At 43.5% G+C, this 23953-nt stretch overlaps 1 protein-coding gene across 1 annotated transcript in view; it reads right to left on the reverse strand.

Annotated features, from left to right (window-relative positions):
- CP (ceruloplasmin) overlaps window positions 1-23953 on the reverse strand; it is a 428303-nt gene that overhangs the window by 151071 nt on the left and 253279 nt on the right. The window contains exons 16-17 of the mRNA XM_078668012.1: window positions 16511-16727; window positions 10009-10148 (exon numbers count right to left, since the gene is read on the reverse strand). Of these exons, the coding sequence (XP_078524138.1) occupies window positions 10009-10148; window positions 16511-16727 (357 nt within the window). The remainder of the gene's footprint in view (window positions 1-10008; window positions 10149-16510; window positions 16728-23953) is intronic.

The raw sequence follows: 23953 nt of genomic DNA on the forward strand, positions 1-23953 counted from the left end.
TAACATCAAGGCTCAACAAGCCATAAAACCTTCTTATCGCACACACACCCTGCCGAATCTTGCTCACATCTTTTCTCTCACTTGCTTTATGATGGGGAGGTGCCCGTTTTTATTAGGGGTCGACTGATATCTGATGGAACTACCGGACCTTGCCGGGTAATTTATTTTGGGCTGGATGAAGTGAAATATGGGCTTGTCACCATGACTCTGCTTTCTCTTTGTAAACTAAAGTATGTTAATAGTATATTGTAAATTCAAGAATGTTTGCCTGAAGCTGAATATTTTGTATAAAAAGAGAAGCCTGGTTTTGTGAATTCGAGCAGTCTCCTGAGAATATACTTCCCGTGTGTTGTACTTCTAGGACACCTGTTACCTTGGTTGCAGCCAATAAAATTGATCCTTGACTTCACCTAGAAGACTCTGAGTTTCTGTGGTCTGAATCAGGAAAGGACTCGAGGTCTTCGGGTTGCCGGTTCTATACCGGTTCTTAAAAACCCAGTACCTCAGCTGGCGCCCAACGTTTGGGGCGATTCCAGTGGTACCAGCCCAGCCAGAGGTTCGTGAGGAGCTTCGTGTGAAAATTCTGGAGGACGGCCAACCACTTCATCGACCCCTGCATGTCGACGTGGTCCGAAGGTCTTTGCTGTGAGGTTCCCCGCTTCCCGACGGCTACAAAGGTCTGCTGCCCTGGCTATCGCCCTGATTTGGACCCTTGAAGTTTGGTAGAGCGAAACACTAAGACGAGTCTTCTGGTGACGTCATCGATATCTCAGTTAAGTATAAGTGGAGCGTCTCCCAGTCGGTTTTTAGTTTTGGGTATCCTTTGGGGTCATTTTTGGAACTTGCAAGTGCCAAAGCCGAAGGACTCGTGTATTCACGAGAAATATCGTAATCGATAATCCTTTGAAGTTTGGAGCTAGACGAGAGAGCGAAGATGCCTGGTCTTAGACTTGGAAAATTGTTTTGTCTTGGTTGTAATAATAGGGACTCCCGATTGGAGGACTCATGTCCGGTTCCTCCGGTTGGAACTCCAACTTACGAGTTATATGTGAAACATGGGGTAGGCCCCATCACATACAATGAAATGTGGATCAAATACACCAGAAAAGATGGTGTTTTAAAATGGCCCCAATATGGTAGCTTTGATACCGAAATCTTAGATAACCTCGAAGTTAAACTCTTTAAAAAGAAAGCCCGGCCGGCGATGTTTGACTCTTTCCGCCTATGGCGTAAAGAGGCCAAACAGAAGGAAATTAAATTAGCGAAGAAAAATAAGAGAGAAGGGGGAATTTCGATAATGCAAGCTGCTATGCAGTATAAAGACAATGAAGAAGAACAGATGAGTGAGCAGTTGCACAGGCAACATAAAATGGTAATAGATAAATGCTATCCAGTTTTGCCACCTACTCAGCAAGATGCAGCAAAAGGGCTTGAAAAAGATCCCTTGATGTCTCATTTATTAAGTTCGCCACCTCCCTATGCGCAAAATGCTACGGCACCCCCGCAACCTTTAGTTGCGCAACCTGTGATTGCTGTGCCTCCTGTTCCCCCACAGCACCCACCAGCTGTTCTTCAGCTGGCTCCTACTCCTTCGGTGCAGCCTCCTCCAGGCCCACCGACCACATCTGCTTCACCTGTGCTTTCTACGACTTTGCCTAGTGCACCTTCTATTTCTCCTGATGCTTCCTCTGCTATTGTCTCTGCTTCTACCTTGTCTCACCCTGTTTTTGTACCCGTTCTTCCGTCAGTTTCTCCTTCCGTTCGACAGAGAATGGCCAACACTGTTACTAATCTTTTTTCACCTCTTTTCAGGTCGCCTACTACGACCCCTAACATGGGACGAAGGCAGTTGCGAAGTCAACTGCCTGATTATCAAGAGAGAGATTAACTCAATCGTTTAGCGCATAAATGGGTTATGGACACTGTAAAGTATGATGTAGAGTCTGTCATGGAAGTCTTCCGTCAATGGGAAGCACCAACGCAGAGATATGTTTTTGAACAAATGTGTGTTGTTCTCTGTGAGGATTTGGAAGACAATGATCTGGAATACAACCCGCAAGAGTTGTGTCGTGTGCGGTTCAATTTCGCAGAGGGCATGATTGTAGGTCGCGATGTCGAGAGAGCGGTTGAGATATTGTTGTCATATCGGAGTAAGGGGGGCCTTCTCAGTCGCTATTTGAGCAGGGTAGGAAAAAGGCGCGACAGTACCCCATGAGAGAGGTTCCTCCACAGTGGAGGGAAGGGGACCTACAAGCTGACCCACCTGTTCAGCCTCATTTCCAGCGTGTGTGGGTACATGTCCCATGGAGGCGAGCTGAAGTTTTAGTCCTTAAACAGACATTACCTGATCCCCGTAAAAATCCTGCAGGGTATTACAAAGAGTTGTCACAGACTGCTGGGTCATGTATCATGAATTTGGCCGATATCGACATGTTATTTGGGAATGTTGTTCCACAGCCTTTATGGGGTAAAATTCGTCATACAGATCATGATCAGGAGTTAGGTGACTCATGGGCTAATATTGCTGCTGCAGATGCCCGACAAGTTGGTGGTGCTAAACCTGAGCCTTTAGTAGCTGAACTGCCTGGTAAAATAATTGATTACATGAAAACGATAATGCCTGCAATGCGTGTAAATTGGGATAAGTTGTCTGCATGTAAGCAGAAGAAAGATGAAACAGTGTCAGATTTCTTCACCTGGTTTGAAGAAACATTTGTCGACCACAGTGGTCAAGATATGAGCACAGAAGGTGGTCAGCGTTTGTTTGTCGATAAATTTGTGCACAATCTGCTTCCAGAGTTGTGTAAAAAGCTAAAAGATTCAGAGAGTTCTTGGGCAGTTTCGTCTTCAGCACAGATATTGGCTACTGCACAATATTACGAAAATAGAGACAAAGACGAAAAAGATAGAGCAGAAAAGAAAACTAAAGAGCTGAAAACTAAGGTTTTGTTACAGCAAGCATATCCGCCACGTGGTGGTGGTGGTCAGAATAATGGTGGTCAAAGTAACTATCAAAATAATTATCAGCAGCCTCAACAGTATCAGAGGAACTCGCAAAAAGTCGAGTATACTCAGCCACGTGTCCCTGTAGGCCCCAACCAGTGTTCGTATTGCAAGGAAGAGGGTCATTTCAAGTATAGTTGTCCTATTTTGTTACAGCGTGCAAATGGTGCTTCTGGTGGAAGAGGTCGTGGTGTTAAGCAAGCACCTAGAGGTAGAGGACGTGGAAATGTCCCCCAAAACGCACGTCCCCTTCCACCTCAAAATTCTATGAATAAGTTTGATCAGCAGAATAACGCATCTGGTAGGACAGCTCAGTACTATGCGGATGATTACTATACAGAAGATGAGCATTGGGAAGGTAATGATTGCTAGGACAGCCATAGACAAAGAGAGGGAGTTGTTTCAGTTCCAGTAGATCAGAAAGGACCATACGTTGAGGTGATTACATCAGGTGTGTCAGAACCTTTTCTGTTGGATACTGGTGCTACAAAGAGTTCTAATATGCACTCCAAACTCCCTGGCGCACCTTTGTCTGGCCAAATGAATGTTTCTGTAGGTTTTTCTGGCGCCCCTGTTAGGAACCCGATTTCTGACCCTTTGTCTCTTTCTGTTGGTCCTTGTGAATTCGAAGCACCCCTTATTCTGACAACAGGTTGTGGTGAAAACTTGTTGGGATTAGATTTGTTAAAAAGGTTGTATGCGACTTTGTACTGTTCTCCTTCTGGAGTACAACTTACACTGGGTAAGAAAGTGGTTTCTCCAATGTATTTGTCAAGGGACAAACTTCCAACAGAATTGTCGCTTCTTCCAGATATTCTTTGGACTACTGGTCCTAATGATGTGGGTCTTTTAGAAATACCACCATATGTTGTAACATTGAAAGCCAATGTTAAAATGCCTCGAATTCCCCAATACAAAATCTCGAGTGAAGGTGAAAAGGCTTTGCTAGCGATCGTTTATGATCTAATTGGAAAAGATGTGATTGAAGAGACAAGAGGCAACGTTTGCAATAGTCCTGTTCTGCCTGTTTTAAAGCGAATTGATCCCTCTCAGCCACCTGTGTACCGATTTGTGATTGATCTCAGAGAGGTGAATAAAATAGTTGTGCCACAATTTCCAGTTGTCCCCGACATTACTGCTTTATTGACTATGATCCCAGCTTCTGCCACCTGGTTTTCGGTGATCAATCTGAAGAATGCTTTCTTCAGCATCCCGATTGCTGAGGAGAGCAGGGATATTTTTTCCTTCAGTTTAGGAGGACGCAGCTTCCGCTTTAAACGCGCTCCTCAGGGCTACTGTGAAAGTCCATCAATATATAGTCAAGCTCTAAAAACACAGCTTGATACAATTGTTTTACCTGAAGGTGCTGCCCTTATTCAGTATGTGGATGATTTGCTTGTTGCTGCAGATACTGAGGAAATCTGTAAAGAAGCCACGTTGTCATTGTTGCGTCATCTGTGTGATTTGCATCACAAGGTGTCACTTTCCAAACTGCAATATTGTCGACAAGAAGTGACCTACTTAGGTCACCTCTTATCAAAGGAGGGAAGGAAACTGACCCCAGAAAGAATTCAGGCAATAGCGAAATTGAGTGTGCCAAGAACACAGAGAGAAGTGCGTGCTTTCTTGGGCATTACATCGTACTGTAGACAGTGGATTCCGAATTTTTCGTTATTAGCCAAACCTTTGGTGGCATTAACGTGTAAAAATACACCCAATCCCATTCCTTGGTCTGAAGAATGTCAGAAAAGTTTTTCTGAATTGCGCACAGCATTATGTTCGGCTCCTGTGTTAGGTACCCCCAACTACAGTAAGCCTTTCACATTGTATGTCCACGAGAAAGAGGGTTGTGCATTGTCAGTTCTGACTCAGTTGTTTGGAGGCAAACAACGTCCATGTGCATATTTTTCGTCGACTTTGGATCCAGTAGCTAGAGCATTGCCAAGTTGTTTAAGAGCCACAGCGGCAGCAGCTGTTTCTATTCGACAGTCTGCTGGTTTAGTAATGAATAATACACTAGTCCTGATGGTCCCACATGCAGTAGACACGTTGTTAAATAGAACCAAGACACAGCACTTAACTAGTGCTCGATTGTCAGGTTACGAATTAACATTGGTAGCGAGTCATGTGCACATAAAAAGGTGCAACACCTTAAACCTAGCCACATTGTTGCCAATTGTAGAGGAATCAGGTGCTTCAGAACAGCATGATTGTTTTCTTAGAACAGAGGAAGAGACGAAAGGGAGAGTAGATCTCTACAATACTCCTCTTGCTGAATGTGATGGTACATTGTGGGTGGATGGTTCATGCTTCAAGCTCCCGAATGGTGACACGACTGCAGCATATGCTGTCACAACTTTGCATACAATTGTTGAGGCTGCACGTGTCCCACATAATTCAGCTCAAGCAGCAGAATTGATTGCACTCACGAGAGCATGTGTGTTGTCGAAAGGGATGAAAGTGACCATCTACACTGATAGTCAGTATGCATTTGGAGTGGCTCACAGTTTTGGGCGATTGTGGAGAGAACGTGGGTTCCTGACTTCGCATGGAGCTAAGATTCAGCATGGTCAGTTGGTGAATGAGCTTCTTGAATCACTGACCTTGCCTCTGCAAATGGCGATTGTGAAATGCAGTGCTCACAAGAAAGTGACTGATGATGTTGGTCGTGGGAATGCATTTGCTGATGAGATCGCGAAAGAAACCGCAAGGAATGTGACGAGCCGAATGTATGTTGCAGGTCCTGCAAGATGGGTTGGTGATGTTGGAATGTGTGAAGACACGATAGAGAGTGTGAAGTCCATTCAAGCTGAGGCCACAGAGAAAGAGTTGAGCACGTGGAGAGAAAGTACGGGTAGAATGGATGCAAATGGTTGTTGGGTTGAATTGTCAGATTATCAGAGATGGTTGTTACCCGATGCATATGTGCTTGCAGTGGTTACAATGGCTCATGGAATGGCTCACATCAGCGTGAAAGGGATTTGCAAGTTGTTGGCTCCAGTATGGCAGAATTCAGGGATTCCCAAGTGTGCAGAGAATGTCGTCAAGAATTGCATGGTGTGTCTGAAACACAATCCTGGTAGGGGAACCCCAACTCCAGCTGGTCATTTTGCACCTCCTACGTATCCGTTCGAGGTTTTGCAGCTAGATTTCATTCACATGGAGAGGTGCAACAATTTAAAATACGTACTCGTTGTTGTTTGTGCCTTCTCAAGATGGGTAGAAGCCTATACCCTAAAAGACAACACTGCCTTATCCACAGCTAAAGCCCTTGTGAAAGAGTTCTTCCCCAGGTTTGGAATGCCTAGAATGGTCTGGAGTGATAATGGGAGTGAATTTGTGGGTCGAGTGATGAAAAGAGTGTGTGAAGGACTAGGCATTCAACAAAGGTTCCACGCTGCAAATCACCCCCAATCAGCTGGATTAGTAGAATGTTACAATGGCACGCTTAAGTTAAAACTGGCCAAAATTCAAGCGAGCACAGTTCTTAAATGGCCTGACGCTCTACCCTTAGCACTCCTGTCCACCAGAATGACTGTGCATTCACGAGTGAAACTTAGCCCCTATGAAATTGTTTTTGGCCGCCCAGCCAACATATGGGGAGTGCCTAGGCCCACTAAATTCAGCGAACTTGAACACCCTGTTTTGCTTGATTATCTGTTTGAATTGATGGCTAAATTGCGTGTTTTGCATCAACAGGTTCACGACACCCTGCCTCCGGTCTCTGAGACTCCGGGTCACGCCATCGACCCTGGTTCCTGGGTCCTCGTCAAGAACTTCCAGAGAACGAAAAACGACCAGCCCAGGTGGACCGGACCGCACCTCGTCCTTCTTTCCACAAGATCAGCAGTTCGAGTGGAGGGGAAGGCAAACTGGATCCACGGGATCCACTGCAAACGTATCCCCTGCCTCTGCCATATGACCAGTGGGTCCAGAAGGGTGTCGCTGACTCAGAAACTGAAACCGTGCCACGTTTCCTACCTTTCAGTGATGCACGTGTAAAAGGAACACTGACTGAACAAGAGAGCGATAAACTTTTGCAACCGGCTGTATCACCGCCAATTCCATTGGACACTACAGAACCTGAACTCTTGTTCCAAGACAACACTATACCAGGAAAACAACGGTATAATTTGAGGCCGAGACCTATGGACAAATAAACCAATTCTTTTTTCCTTCCAAGTACTATTTTTGAAAAGTGCAGCTCTCCCATCTGAGAAACTTGCTTATTTTTGTTTTTTGAACCGCCATCCGGGTTCCGCTGCTAGGGCCGCGATTGCTTAAAGTCTTTGGGGTGCAGCTGACGACTTTAGGTCGGCAGTTCTGGTTGGTCTAAGGGAGTTGCCCTGGACTGACAGAAGCATTCCTTAGCAGAATCAACCTCCCGTCGCGGGCAGCACTTTAGAGAGGATGGAGTTTTCCGAGATGGAGAGACCTGCCAAGGAAATGAACTTTAAAACAAGGATCTGTAATATAATGACAAAGAAAAGTTTTTTGATATTGTGCATTTTCATGTTATTCAGTGTGATGATATTTTTAATAAGTTATGTGTTATTCTCTTTTCGAGTAACATTTGCACCCACTACATCGCCTATACCTCCTCCTTCTACTGTTTCCCCACATTCTTTTCAACCCCTTCCTGAACACGAATCAGCTAGGAGATTAGAGTTTATTAATAACTCCTTTGTTCAGCTCCTGCACCAACACCAACTTGTAATGAACACAACTAACTGTTGGGTGTGTGGTCTTATGCCTCACACAACGGATAAAGGTATCCCTTATCTGGTCCTGCCTTTCAGCCACAATGGCTCTGTGTGGGCATACAGAACAATGTTAATATATGCGCATGAAGTCTACCCCCTACGTTCTATAACAGACAATCCTAAAAATAGTGCTCTAGTTAAGGGTATAGTAGACATGATTAAGGAAGGTATTTCTTATGAGACTATCCCGAGAGATGAGACACTAGTATACATAGGATGGAACAAAACCGGATATGGAGCTACTCTGAGTGAGAAACAGCAAGCTAAGAGATCTTCCCCGATTTGGATTGTACCCCATCAGGGTCATCTGTGTCTGCAAGGTAATGGCACGAATCCCAGAGCTCAGTTAGGGAAGAGTATCTGCACTAAAACGTATGTTTTTGCAGCCCAGACTTCCCCTCCGTTTTTAGCAGCTAAGGGTACCTATTTCATCTGCCATGATAGAGCCTATACATGGTTGCCCCCTGACTTTTCGGGCTCATGTTTTGTTTCGTTCCTGTTGCCTCCCACCTGCACAGCAGCGGCAGATTACTACAAGACGAGGATAGTTAGAGGTGCCTTGAGTCAAGAAGACACTGCAGGACAAGAATTTGGGGACTTCGTAAAGGGTTTTCTGCCGTTCTGGGGACCAATGGCTAACAGCAGGAACATAAGGCAATTGACAAGGGTGGTTGAGTCCACCGTGATAGAAACTGCTGGTGCCCTTAGTAACTTGACTGCTGAGCTCCAGTCGGATCGACTTATGACCCTTCAGAACAGGGTCGCTTTAGATGTCATACTTGCAGACCGAGGTGGGGTATGTAGATTGATCCAATCGAGTTCCTGTGTTTTCATTCCAGATAACGCTCCAACAGTGTACCAGGCCATCTCTAAACTGCATAAGATTTCCGAATCTATTCATGTGGATAAAGGAGATTGGTCATTAATGGGATGGTTCTGGGAACTGATATCAGCCTGGGGATGGAAAATTCTGATGGTCATTGGGATGGTCTTAGCCATTCTTTTCCTGTTCTGTCTGTGCGTACAGTTTGCTCCTGCAATATGTGGCCTCTGTGTTACATCATGTGTAAGGAAGCCTGTATCAAGAGACGAACTAAGTACTAGAATGATGTTACAGCAACATCTCAATGACTTTAGGAATATAGATCTGGACTCAGATTAGCATGAGGATAGATTAATTGCCTATGTAAGGGCAAAAGGAGGGTTTGTGGTTCTGAAAATTCTGGACTCGTATAATAATTCTGGACTCGAGAATAAAACTTCATCGTAACATGACGAATTTAGTATCAAAAGACCGAGAATGACGAGTACACTATGTACAAGCATGTTCAGCATATTCGAGTGACGATTTCACCTCGAAATCGTAATTTTCGTTCTGAACCCTTGGCTTCCATTTTATGTATGGCAGCCATTTTGTGAGTTGCCCTTTACATAGGCTTTAATCCAGCTAGATTCGATCCCAAAAGGACACGTACACCTTAATCGACTTTCCTATGACCTGTGCAAGTTGGAACCATTGCCCCAGGCTGAACCTGTTAGGTCAGTTCCTCTCCCAGTGACCGAACAAGATAACATCAAGGCTCAACAAGCCATAAAACCTTCTTATCGCACACACACCATGCCGAATCTTGCTCACATCTTTTCTCTCACTTGCTTTATGATGGGGAGGTGCCCGTTTTTATTAGGGGTCGACTGATATCTGATGGAACTACCGGACCTTGCCGGGTAATTTATTTTGGGCTGGATGAAGTGAAATATGGGCTTGTCACCATGACTCTGCTTTCTCTTTGTAAACCAAAGTATGTTAATAGTATATTGTAAATTCAAGAATGTTTGCCTGAAGATGAGTATTTTGTATAAAAAGAGAAGCCTGGTTTTGTGAATTCGAGCAGTCTCCTGAGAATATACTTCCCGTGTGTTGTACTTCTAGGACACCTGTTACCTTGGTTGCAGCCAATAAAATCGATCCTTGACTTCACCTAGAAGACTCTGAGTTTCTGTGGTCTGAATCAGGAAAGGACTCGAGGTCTTCGTGTGTGCCCTGACACCGCTGGGTTGCCGGTTCTATACCGGTTCTTAAAAACCCAGTACCTCAGCTGATATTGTAAAAGGATTTTGAATAAATGTAAGTAAAACATTTAAATGTAGGATATTTTATTAGACATGCTGTAAACCAGAAAGGTGATATTGTAAAAGGATTTTGAATAAATGTAAGTAAAATATTTAAATGTAGGACATTTACCTTGTACTCAAAACTATGGGCATGGAAATGCACTGTGTGCAGATCAACCTCGTTCCCCAGTCCCATGAGATGCCAGTTCACCACATCTCCAACGTACATGTTTAGGCCATGTAAATTTCCATAGACTCTTCCGTTGATACCTAGAAAATGAGACATATGTTATGAGGAATCAAATATTTTACTCTCCACTCAAAAGAGCCTTAGACACCCCAGCAGATGGATAACTAGGCCAAATGGAGAAGATGAAAGACAACTTTCCACTTTTTCATTAACAGACAAAGATTTACGTGTTGCTATGCCAGTTTACCAATTTCCTCCTTAATATTTCTGTCTTAAAATGATATTCAACAAATATATTACTCCATTGATTGGGGTAAAAGATGCTGACAACTCAGATGTTGTCATCACAGCCAGGCTAACTTTTACGTTGCTTGCACCAGTAGACTTTTTTAATTTCCTCATCGTTGTAGCCTTTTTCCTAGTGCAATATGTAGAGATAGCACAATCCACATAAAAATAGGTTTTTCTAGGCCCAAACCCCCAGGGCTTCTGCCCTCAGCCTTCAACCTAGAGCTTCTGGCCCCCTGCTCTCACCCCTTCAGCCCATCTTCAACATGCTTTGCTTACTGGTAGCGCTGATACATCAGTTCACCGCAGAAATAGCCATCAACAAGGGCCTGAAAAGTCAGCTGATCTGTAGAGTGGCTAATCCATAACATTTGCAGCAACACACAGTGATCACTCCAGCCCCTCCCACTCCTCACTCACTGTGGCAGAGGAAAGGAGCCCAGAAATGTTCCACACCCTACAGCCACTGGTCCTGTTCACTCACCAGGGACAGAGGAAATGAGTCCACAAATGTGAAAAATCAATGCAGGTAGGGTCCAGATAGAGTGCTCTGTGCCACTTTATACCTCAGTGTTGACTCTTGAGCGGAAATAGCTGGAGATGAAGCCTTGGATACTAAGCGGATCACGACAAGTGACCAAGGAAGACACAGGACCTGCTCCAGCACCACCTCCTTACTCACCACAGATAGAGGAAATCAATCCATAAATGTGGAAAATCACTACAGGTAGGGTCCAGGTAAAGTGCACCGTGCCAGTCTCCATACACCGATTTCCACATCAGCTGGTGGACAGAAATAACTGCTGACAAGGGTTTGGACTCCTTTAGTCAGGTTCAGAAGCCAACGATAGCTACTCACATGACCTGATACAGCCCCTCCTTTTCACTCAGCAGGTATAAATCAAACGAGTCCACAAAAGTGCAACATTTCTGTAGGTAGGGTCAAAATAAAGAGTATTATATCTGTCTCTTCACATGGATCTCTGCGTTAGTTCAAGGGAAGAAGTAATCACCAGCAACCAGCCGCGGTCGGTAGGGGAGTACCTGCCAGGGCGGTGATGTGGGGAGGGGAGGGGCAGGGTGGGGGTTAGTAATGTATGGATAATGGATGTTTGCAGGTAAGTAAACATATACATAAATCAAACGAATTTCGTTGTGTGCACTGCATTGCATTTGGGGATGCAGTGCACGCAACGAAATTCATTTGAGTTATTTGTATGTTTACTTACCTGCAAACATCCACTATCCATACATTACTAACCCCCACCCTGACCCTCGCCCTCCCCACGTCACCGCCCCGGTAGGTACTCCCCTACCGACCGCTGCTGAGTGGGATGAAAAAACTGGGGGACTCTCAAAGGGGCGTGGCCAGTGTAATTAGGGGCGTGGCTTTACAACACCTAGGCAAAAAATCTGTTTTTGGCATTGTGTGCAGCCCGACTTGCATCCAGATATGTGATATAACAAGTAACATAATACCTACAAGAAGTCAGGACTATTGGCCTTGTCAATGGTTATTAGTTGCATATGATAAATAAGCTGCAACTATGGCTTGTTACATAAAATATTGAAAAAGCTTCCAATTAAAACCCTGGTGACACCACGACAATGTTGCTGCTCTTGCGTTTCAGAAAGAGAAGGGAAATCCAGAGAGAATGATTCTCTTTAAAGGATTTCCCTTCCCCCACATCGCTCACCTGGCATGACGTCATACCGTAACTTCTTCACTAGTGAGGAGTGAGCAGTGTGGGCAGCGTACACCGATGTGCCTGCTGTCCCGAAACTGGTCTCTATCTGGCTGTTTTGCGCCCTGGCACTTTTTTCCGGACTGCAGTGACAGCAAACTGCCACTGCAGTCCGGAAAAAAGGACCGCCTGTGCCAGGCCTGAAAACAGAGCCCGATAGAGACCTGTTTCGAGGCCCCCTTAAAAAACACTGCCGGTGCTGAGACCCGGCACACTTAAAGCACTGGTGAAAGCCAAACGGAACATCCGGGCTTGGGTGCGGTATTTGAAGGACAACGCCCAAGATGGCCGTCATTTTAACTGCAGCAATATGAACACCTGTTTCAGCCCCTTCTCCTCCTCTCTTATCAGGGACAGTGGCAATGTACACACAAATGTACAAAGTAACCACATTTAGGAACCAAATACAGTGCACTGTGTCAATTTCCACATGCCTGTTAGGTTTTGTGTTTGTCCCGTCAATGAATTACATTGATACACAATAAGGAACTGTTTACTTTCGCACTAATGAGCCTTTATGAAGAGTACTGTACTTCAGGGACTGTACCTGTGTGGAGAGTCAATAGGGGGGGGGGGCATTAGAACTTAACGGCACAGAAAGGACTCCGGTTCTTTAAGGGTCTTTAATTTCTCATATAGTAGGGAGGGATAAATTACCCTTTCTATTACTGCGAGAGCACCAACTATGTTCACAGGGTAAGTAGAGACTTACAAATCACTAATTTAATACTGATACAGTATAGCCATACCAATGAGGAACTTCTTAACTGCACTCATATGAAAGCACTGGTAGAACAAACTAACCATATATACAATTTCAAATGAAAGGAAAGAAACATTGCACAGTATTCATGGTCTGCGATTGTGGAAACCATTCAAACACATGAAATGAACTCATTTTGCATTCCATTGATGAAAGAATGAATTATGTGACAAGCAAAAATGTATTTATGACTGGGTAAGAAGCCACGGTATATATACACCAAGAGACAGACTTAACAACACCTTACCCTTGCTCTCTATCAAATTTGTGACATTGAATTTGCGGTCTCCAAATTCTATGAGTCATCCAAAATAATTTCTTAAAACTTGTAGCACAGTAATGAGAGCAATTTCTAGCTCATGTGTGCTAAAATATCGCTCACAACTTAATGTTCCTATTTCTGATGCTTTGTGGCAATTTACAAAGAAGTGAAAAGTCTACTTTACAGGCTAAAAAAATAATTCTGTGTGACTAGGCCCCGACTTCAGTGTAGGAGAGGGTCCACCCAGTACATGAAAATACTGCCACACAAAAGCATTTAGATTCTTGGTCTTCTGGAACCACGTGGCCATGCCCATGCTTCATAAAAGTATTTCGTTGTTTGAATGAATAAGCAGCATCCCATGATCCACCCGAACCAGGATTATAGAACTAACTCTTCTGATGTGAGATAAGAAAACTCACAACATTAATATGAAGAGGAGATGGCTCAATAGATCTTAAAGTGACTAAAAAGAAGCATGCCACTTAGAACATATAACCTAAACAAACCAGTAGGGCATGCATTTTGACTGGCCCTTGATAAATAATGCGTTTACGTTTGAGATTGCAGCCTCACTTCAAGAATCAGTAGGAGGAGATTTGCCATAATCTTTAGACACTATTTAGAAGTAAAACAACTTAGCATCTCTCCTTTTAGAATGAATCAAGTCCTTGCAAGTAAATATTGCAATTTTGGCACAGACCCAAAAAGTTTAGACATATTTATGAAACTAAAGAATAGAAGACTAGTTATAAATAGCATAACACAGACTGGCCCCGTTCATGTGTAGACTGCTGGGAAACTGGTGTTTCGAGTTGTTCCTCAGTACAATAGAATAAATGAAACCGTCTGCGTGCAAAATAAAATTGTACATTTTTACCTGTATTTTTTTGGGGGGAGGGGTGAAATTAACAATGCTTCCCTTGCTTAAGAAGTTGCAGCAGAAGACCATAAACAAGCATAGGTCAACCTAGGTGACTCTCGCTTGAAAGAAGTTAAGAGATCCCTAAAAGGTCCATGTAATTGTAGACCAATTGTTAAGGCTACAGCAGTCAGAATTTGTAAAAGCATCCAGAGGTCCCAAAATTTCGGGTAAGGCTATTCTGACAAAGAATCTTCTCCCTTATGTAGCAGTGTAGAGGTGGGCAGTCGCTTAGTCCTCTGTAGCCCTTGGTAGGACAGCTTGACTTAATGCGTTAGATCCCTCAACAGAAACAGTCTTACGTTGTCCCATTTACTGATTTATAGGAAACTTGAAAAAAGCAATTTGTGCATTTCTTTCAAGAGCAAGTTATGAAGTGATGTTTCCTGCTGAGTAAGTGAGCTTCAGGAAGGCCACAGTGAATGGTAGTTCATAGGGGAGGAGTTTCTCTCAGTGGAAAGGGCATGCCTTATCTATATATACTTTACAGCCCAGCCTGAATCTCATGCCAAGTCTATGCATAAAAGGGAATTCCAAATGATGGGTAGAGGTCCAGCAAAAGCCTAACACAAGCTGCAGGTACCATAATAACTCAGGATTCTGTTATGACTTCAATCGTAAATTTAACAAGAGGCATGAAGAGGCTAACAAAATTACAGTCTCACCAGTGGTTAGCATTCATGTTGTCTGACCGGGAAAAACAAAAGAATACAAAAGAAAGCCAATGAACTAAGAGCAGCGAAGTGAGATAGACAGAAAAGTCAACCCATCTAGAGCAAGGGGATGGCCCAAAGCAATCTATTGGAAATAATAGATCTTACCAACAAAGAGCTAAAGTTGTCTGAAGCAATTGCCTAAAATGGGACATACTGCAAATAGACTGCTGTTATGGAAATTGACAGCAACCAAATGCTAAACCTATGGATTCAAGTATTTGTAAATTGGAACTGGAAAGTTTATATCCTTTGGAATTTGCTACATAATGCCCAATGCAACATGATCTTGAGAAATGTGTGTACATCAATATATGTTTGCAATGATGATTTTTTTTAAAACTTTGTTTTAATATTGTTGAGCAGTACGTCACCAACAGAACAGAATAACATGTATCAGTCAATATAAATCGAATAAACAAATGCATGCCAAAATAGCAGCTAAATTCATTGAATCAATATAAAGTGCAAACAAGAAAGTGCCTAGTGCAGAAGAAATTATCAAATCACATAGCCAAAAAAAAAAAATATTTCCAAATCCTTAGTTTGGTCTAAAGAGACCAGGAAATTAAGATTACAAAAAACCAAAGTACCCAACACGATTTTCTTTTTAAAGTGCAAGGTGCTCCATTTCTAAGCAGACTGGTGAAAATGTCTGGTACACAGTGCGGCATAACGACTCAGACGTTCTTCTTCCGTATAAGTAAAGTGCAAAACAGTGCCCAAAGCTTCTTACAGAAAAAGCCCAGCTGAAAAGTTTACCCCGCACTACACCTATATACGACATCTAATTTAACAAGAGTTGTTGTTACGTACTCCAAATTTTGCCCACACTAGATAAAGCTTCTTTAAATACTCTGGTCCTCAACATTTTGGCCTGCCAGTGATCCAACGACGGAATCTCTGCCATTATCCATTTTTTACAATATTAAACTGGAGGCCACTAAAATGCCAATGAACATCAATTTCTGCAAATTTTTGTTGACATTTCTGATAACAGGAGAAGAGACAAATAGTGTTAGCGTGTTCTCAGGTATTATAAGGAATTTGGTGAAACCAGTTAGTTCCTGAAATGCTTTCTCCCAAAAATCATGGAGGGCTGGATTAATGAAAAAGATATGACACCAATCCCCCATCCTATTTAATTTGCAACGAAAACATTGGGTGGGGATTGTACCTACTAACTTCTTCAGCAAGCGGGATGTATAGTATACCAACCACCTAGATAGACCATGCTTTAACAATTTGCAGCACACAAGGATTTATGGTCCATATCCGAGATATAATGCCATTCTTAGTTAACTTACAGCCAGTTGTTTTGTACATTTTGCCCAGTATATCAACATAGCCGGACTTGGAACTCAAACCAGCCCTGGCAAACAGCTCGGCCAGCACCCACCCCCTGCGCCCCCCTCCCCCGGGTGGGGTCTTGGGAGCGAGTTGGAAGCACCACTTCCGTCTCACTGCTGCTGCTTTTGGTGCAGTGGGCCCCGGCAACTAATACGGCCTCCCAGGAGTCCAAAACCTGCCCCTATCCTGGCAGCCCACTGGGGAAATGCCCAGTGCCCGCTATGGCCCATCCGGCCCTGTATATCAACTAGCAAATTAAATGTCATTTTTACACTATGCCCGATACCAATTACCCACACCAGTTAATTTACTTTACATTTAAAGATGCATCACCGCATGCATCCCTTGACTAATGTCCTGATACACTGCGGTAAGAATGCTAACCGTGATGACGTTTACCATGCATTTGGTTGCTTTCTTGAAATTCCTCATCTTCTTTGATCACAAGTTCTGGATGGTCCGAATAGGTCTCTATATTTTCATCCAAATACCATGAGTTATTTTCATCAAAAATCATAAATAATAGAGCAAAGCGTTTTATCTTGTTTATTCCAAAATAGTTCAATAGCTGCTTTCGACAGACAACAAGGGGGCCCACTAGTCCACTGTAAGTGTCCTGAAAAGAGAAAATATTGATATCAATAAGCAAGGAATTTATTTTATTTCTCCTAATCAGACTGACTATATAGAACCTTTGTGAAAAGAAGCACTGACAGAGACAATAAATCTGGCCTTGATTTTTGTTTTTATTGCAAGCGTATGCTAAAAAAAAACTAAAAAAATATTTTTGGTTTTAAGGCTTAGCACAGGAAAATAATATTGTAATTGACCCAAAGAACACATATTATGGGCTTCGAAATACATTAACATGAAATCATTACTAGAACACAAATAATGACTACAAAACATATATAAAAAGATAAAGAATGGAAAGGTAAAGGCATTGCAAAGTAAATTATTGGCTCACCAGTCTTAGCTCTTTTTTGCGCTTCTTTTGAAGCAGAGGTGCACTTGTAATCTGGAAAAACAGCCGCCACTCGCATTGCAACAAAACCGATTGCTAAACAGGGCTGACCAGATGCCCCATGCCATATTCTTTCATGGGCAGCAGAACAATGTGGATGACATTTGAACAAACAAGTGGAGGAAGAAGCCTGACTCGAACCCTCTCTCTCTCTATGTAGGTTTCTATAATTTATTTTAATTCAATAAATTAGGCTGCCAGTGCACTTAAGCTGTCTATAGGAAAGACCTACAAAATGCTGTTAAGTACCATCCATGAGTTAAATAATTTATGATAAGTGTACCTTTACCAGGCCTGCTGTTCTTGATTCTGATTTATTACACTCCCTGGGTGGTGAAGATTTGTGCTTGGCAAGTTCCATAAGTAGCTGATTAAATAAATACTTGATACACGATTTTCGCTGTTTAGGTTGCAGGCACACTGCTCCATCTACAAGTGTCAAAGCAAGGATTCTGCTCAAGCTTCCAGGTAGACCTGCTCACTATCAACATAGACGTTAATTCAACATTGCCTTATCCTGAGACTATGCTTAATGTGTAAAAAAATAAATAAGCGCCAGGGCTCTAGTCAGCAGGCCACTTGGGCTTGCATTGAATAGAACATTTTACCCCACACACCTTTACTCAGCGTGCCATTACCCTGCAGTTTTTACACTACAAAATCTTTTACAACGCAGGGCTTTACAACACAATGCATTACAACACATTTCCAATGACAACGCAATTTACTATTCTAACTCCACTGGGGCGTTACTTTGGGTAATGCGTTGTAATAGTTTGCAGTGTAAAGCCCTGCGTTGTAAAATATCTTGCGGTGTAAAAAATGCGGGGTAATGGCACGTGGAGTAACGCATGCGGGGTAATGGATCTTTCCAATCTGCATTGCCCATTGTCGTTGTCAATTACAGTAACATCATAACTAATAAGTCACCTTCCTACAAGTGTTACAATTCTGACAATTTCAGGACCCCAAAGTTAAAATAATGACTTTAACAGCACTTATTAGTCATTCTTAATGTAGACTGAATTAATTAACAACAGTTATTGTGCTCATCTCTGAATAAAAAAAAAACAGCTCCACCATGTGGCAGACTGTCATAGGTACCAGTGATGGCAATTAAGTGCTGGTACCCAGCACCGGAAACCACCGGCTCAAAATAAGCACTACCTGAGCATGTCCTGTAGTTACTGGACAAAGATGTTAAATAACATGCAGAAGCCCTCGGAATGCCATTGCACCAGGAGTTTCAGAGTATGCTGCATGGTCCCAGCACAAACACACCCTCTATTGCTCTGGATATATAGATCGGTGGACTAATGTACTAACTGCAGGGTTCTGTTTTTGGCCCAGTGCTTAATATGTAACAAAAAGAAAATAAATATGTGTCGAACATTTCCACTGACCTCCAAAGATGGGAAGATCAGATGTATGTATGACAGTTTATGTCTGGGAGAGTAGCCCACTCAAGGGCATAGCAACAAGTAATGCACTGGTACCGTGGGCCCAGAGACAAGAAGAGACCCACTGATCCCTGATAATTGCTGTATTTACTATCACAATCGCTGTCAATGGAGCCATTTTTCTTGCTTGCACACGGGATAATGGCATCCTTGCCATGGTACTGAGCCTACACTTCCCTGCACCATGCACATTTATTTGATTTAAGAGTCAGTGTAATTTGGAGGCACGTTTTGTTAATCAATCAAGCTGTGTGGACCTCGGGTGGGAATGCAAATGGGAACCATGCATGGTGTGGGCCAGGAATAGCAGTCTGAAATTCGGGAAGAATTGTTGCTCTCCCAACCTTCAATGTCTAGCACTTCAGCTCCGCTCACAAAACAAATTGTACTCTAACTGTGCAGGTTGCAGCCTGAGTGGAATTGATACACCAGACAGCATAGGTGATGGATTCATCCATTGTTCTGCTCTGTCCAATGTCTTATTAAAGTCCAAATGCTATAAAATGATATCTATTTCCAAGAAAAAAGGGCTGGTGGTGCCCACCAAGCACAAAAGAGCACAAATTACTAGGTGTGGGCAAAATATTCAGTCTCTGGAATTGGGGAAATTTTGTTGGCTGCACGTTCGTGGAGTTCCAGCCAAATTCCGCCAATTGCCCTATGGCTGAATTTAGTCTTGCACGCGGCTCGAGAATAGTGAGTTAGCAAGCGAGAGTAAGATTTTGCATCCATTAGTGCGATTTCCAGTCGCTAGGAGGATGTACAGCTAGATTTTTCTGGCGTGGGCAGTTGAGACGGTTCACAGTCAGAAGACTGCTGCTCGAGTAGATCATCTACTCAAGCTCCAGCATATGCTGTGCTTCGAGGTGCTGTTCGTGCTGTTTTTTAAGTGAGGAACACGCTCCGGCTGCTAAATCACCTGGGCGAGCAGTGTGACTTGCCTGTTTCTACCCTTTGGTGGAACTCCGTGGAATCTCACATAGTTTTTATGTAACTCAGCAGAATTCTGTTGAGTCAAATTCTGCAAGTTTTGTCCAGCCCTACAAATTAACAACTGTTTGTCCCCATGGTCACCAGTTTTGATACCACCGGGCCCACTCATCCTTTTGATGTTGATAACATTAGTACCACTGAGTTGGGTAACAAGAGCTGTTGTCTGATGATAGCAACAAGAAACCAACCCTGGAGTGAACGTTCAACTTACAAATACACATTTATGTTACAATATAGAATAATGCTGCAAACCCAAGGAGTTCAACTAGTGACATGATCCTGTCTATCAGAAATAGAATCTTGCTGAACACTGTGTCCAAAGCTCCTGAAAGGATTGTGTTAGACCCGGGATCCCTGGTTGGCTGAGGTAGGTACCTTAGGCCAAGTAGGGACCCGCGTTACAGCGTCAGGGAAAGGAAGGTCACCTTCTGAGATAGCCCCACTCACCCCCTCGGTAGCTTGGCATGAGCAGCCAGGCTTATCTTGAAGGCAAATGTGTAAAGTATTTGCAACCATGCTCACAACAACCCAATGATGACACCACAAATAGACTCCACACGAGTTTTATAAAAACGAGTATAAACTTTATATAAAAATATATGCGATAAGACCACACAATATAAATCCAACATATGAGTTTGTGGACTATTTCTCCTGGCCGGTTGTTAGGCCAGCCAGCCCTTGTAAATTATGGCGGTATTAATGAGCACTTCCTAACATTCTTCTGTATTCCTAATATCATGTTATACAGTTCGTAATTCTAGAATCAGGCACTTTTGCAATGTAAAAAATACTGTAAGGCGTAACGAAGCAATCAGACACTCTGCAATGTAAAAAGAATGCAATGCGTAACACAACCACCAGGTACGTCGTTATGCAGAAATAAGGCAATGCGTAATTTGCTAATCAGGTAATTCGTCATGCCGGAATAATGCAATGCGTAATACTCTAATCAGGTACTTTGTTATGCAGAAATGATGCAATGTGTAATACGATAGTCACGTACTCCGTTATGCAGAAATGGAATAATGTGTAATACACTCAGGCACCGATCACTGTGCCTTAGGCGGTCTATCTGTCTCTCCTTCTGACTTGCAGTAAGCCTCCCAACAGTTGCCCCAACATGGGTACTGTGTAATCAAAAAGTGCTGCTCCGCACTCCGGCCCCTGTACTGCCACTCCCTTGGCAATACGGGCCACGATATGAGCCGAATCAGTAGCTCGCACTGCCGAAATGAGAGAGAGGCCGAGAGCGTCTCCCTCCGAACCCACAGCCCGCCCCAGTAGTCGACACACATAACCTGGGGGGCGCAAACTCACTCTCCTCTCCTCGTCCAGCAGCTGGGCCTCCAATGCAATCTTTGTGAATTGGCAAGGACGGGCTCGGGCCGACGGATCAGCTCCTCCGGGGCTGCCGGTCCGGGCCACTACAGTTACGAAGATCCCAGGCTGCCACAGGACTCACTTTAACTCCGGTGCACACGATAACAAGGCAAATCCGCACAAAGGTCTCACTGTGCACAACACACACGCTCACAGCGTCGATGAGACTCATTTGGATTCCGGTGCACACGATAACAAGGCAAATCCTCACGAAGGTCTCACGGTGCATAACGCACACACACACAGCATCGATGAGACTCACTTGGATTCCTCACAAAGGGGTTCAGGTTGCAAAAAGCACACGCTGATGCATACTTGGACTCCTGGTGCACACTTGATCAAGCCATTCTCCAAAGTGCAGGGGCTTCAGCTCTCATAGTTATACCCCTCATGGCTTTGAAGTCTTTGTGTTCAGGGGGCACTGACCCCCGTTCAAACCAGTTCTGGGTGCCTCCCTGCCAGTGACACCTTTCTTTCTTTGATTAGTGGGGGTCTGGATTCTCAGTCACTCAGCAGGAGATGGGACAATTGTTTTATAGCAGCAACACAGGCCTCTTCACCTCTAGGGGCTTCTCCTTCCTCTACACTCCAGATGCAAGTCAGCCTGTTGCTGTCTCACCTCCTCCACTGGGTCAAGACATTCCTCACATCCTATCGCTTTCAAATCTAGACAGTCAATCCGCAGCCAGGCAAAGACACACAGAAATGTTTGAGCACAGAAACTCAGCCACTTCTAAAAGAGTGGCTTCTGAACACACAATGCAAAAACCACCTTCATAAAAAGATGTGTTATTACATTGTGAATTCAGGCATACTAAACTTCTTCTTTCCATTTTAAGCCTTCGGGAAGATAGGCTGGAAAACATATTACATAGCCTCCCCATTCTATCCTATGGGCAAGATGGCCTTTCAACAATGAAAAACAAAATTGAGATTATTTCACTATCAGGACATGGCACACACCTTAGTACATGTCCTACCTTTCAAATGCACTGCACCCTGCCCAGGAGTATCCTAGACCTACCATAGGGGGTGTCTGATGTGCATAGAAAGGGAAGGGTAAGGTCTGGCAAGTGAGTGCACTTGTCAGAACAACATGGCAGTTTAACAAACTGCACACAGGCACTGTAATGGCAGGCCTGAGTTCCCTTTGTAAGGCTACTTGTGTGGGTGGCACAATTAGTGCTGCAGGCCCCATAGTAGCATTTGCATTACATGCCCTGGCACACATAGTGCACTTTACTAGGGACTTTACTAGTAAGGCAAACGTACCAATGATGGACAGCCAATTACCATTACACTTTATATAGGGAGCACTTGCACTTGCACTTTGACACTGATCAGCAGTGGCATAGTGTCCAAAGCATCTAAGTTGGCAACACAATGTCAGAAAAAAGGTCTGAGGGCAAAGCAAAAAGTTTCGGGAACTTTAGCCAAAAAGGGCCAAGTCCTACAGATTGGTACTACCAAGGCTGCTAGCCTGCATGATAAACCATACATACAAGGTCACCAGAAACCAAGTCCTTATTATTTCAGAGCTGTCCGTAGGCCTAAACCTTGACAGGTGTTTATTAACAAGCATACATGTATCGGTATGTATGACATTCGTATGTTCTAAAGCTTTGATAAAGAAGACCCTTTTAAAGATAGGCCAGAAATCGAAAGAGTTGTTCATGATTAGACCTCTGACTTTATTTAAATATATAATCCTACTTTATAGGACCTTTCTTAATGGAGAAAGGATATTCCAATGTGAATTTCTGTCCTTTCAATGTAGATCTTAATTTGAGTGGATCTACTATTCCTTCTTTTCTGTTCTGGTTTAGGCAAAAATCTTGTTTTATAAGTTATCATTAAATTGCATATTACTATTTCAAAGCAACTTCGCCACCTCCCCCTCCCTCCTCTTTAGGAAAGTGCTGCATCGCCTGGGCAAGGAAACCACATAGATCCCGGGAATTCCAACAAAAGGGTATATCACCAAATGTTGGTTTGATCGTAAAAAAGGACTGGCTGATATTTATGTGTGTTACCCAAAGAAGGAATGAGGAGTTTATGTAGGGAGCGAACTGCAAGAAACACCATTTGTGTTGAGTGGTACACTTCACCAAAATAGGAGGAAGAGAAGAATAATGGCCCATATGGTAGTCCTCCATTATGGAAATCATGGATATCATCCAATAGGAAAAAAATATTGGAAGGAGACAGACAGCATGGCAGAAAGGTCAGTGGCAAGGGATTCTGCATGGGATAAGAGAGATGTGAGTTAATTGTTATCTGCATAGAAGTGTAAGCAGGACAGGTCTGCTATTTAAGAACCATCAAGGTGACCCACCACTGAGGGTAAAGAAAAGTATCATCCCAGTCGAGAACCACATGCTAACAAACGCATAACCTTTTTTTTTTGTTAAAACTCTTTTTATTGATTATCAAAGCATAGTAAGTCGATACAATTGTGTGCGCTCACTGAATAGTATTGCCATCAATCAATGAAACATCATGTTAAAATACAACAAATAATCTGTCACTGCCCTATATCAAAGGACAACAGCCAAAACAATAGCAGCCTGGTGGATAACAATTGGACGGTTAATACATTTTCTAAGCCCTTCCCGTGTCCAGTGTTGTCCAGTCGCTGTCTAAGAGTTAGGCCACGTTCCCCCCCTTCTCAATTTATGAGAGTGAAGAATCCAGGGGCCCCTCCCAATAGTGTTACAATGCTGCCTGAGAGGGCATGTTAGTGTGCGGACTTGACCACCTACCGTTACGCCTGTGGGGACTATGCCCAAGCTCGCCGGGGTGGCAGGGGAATTGTGAAGGGTGTCAATGTATGCCTTGTAGGGGCCCCAGATATCTTTGGGACAAGAGGAGCAGGGTAACGTGCTGGAGTAGATTTTCACTATTTGTGTTGCAATAGGCTAAACTGTTCAACCATCCTTGCAATTTGGGAGAAATCGTACGACCCCAGTGTGGTGTGATCTC

Source organism: Lissotriton helveticus, chromosome 11, assembly GCF_964261635.1.
Source record: "Lissotriton helveticus chromosome 11, aLisHel1.1, whole genome shotgun sequence".
Lineage (NCBI taxonomy): Eukaryota > Metazoa > Chordata > Amphibia > Caudata > Salamandridae > Lissotriton > Lissotriton helveticus.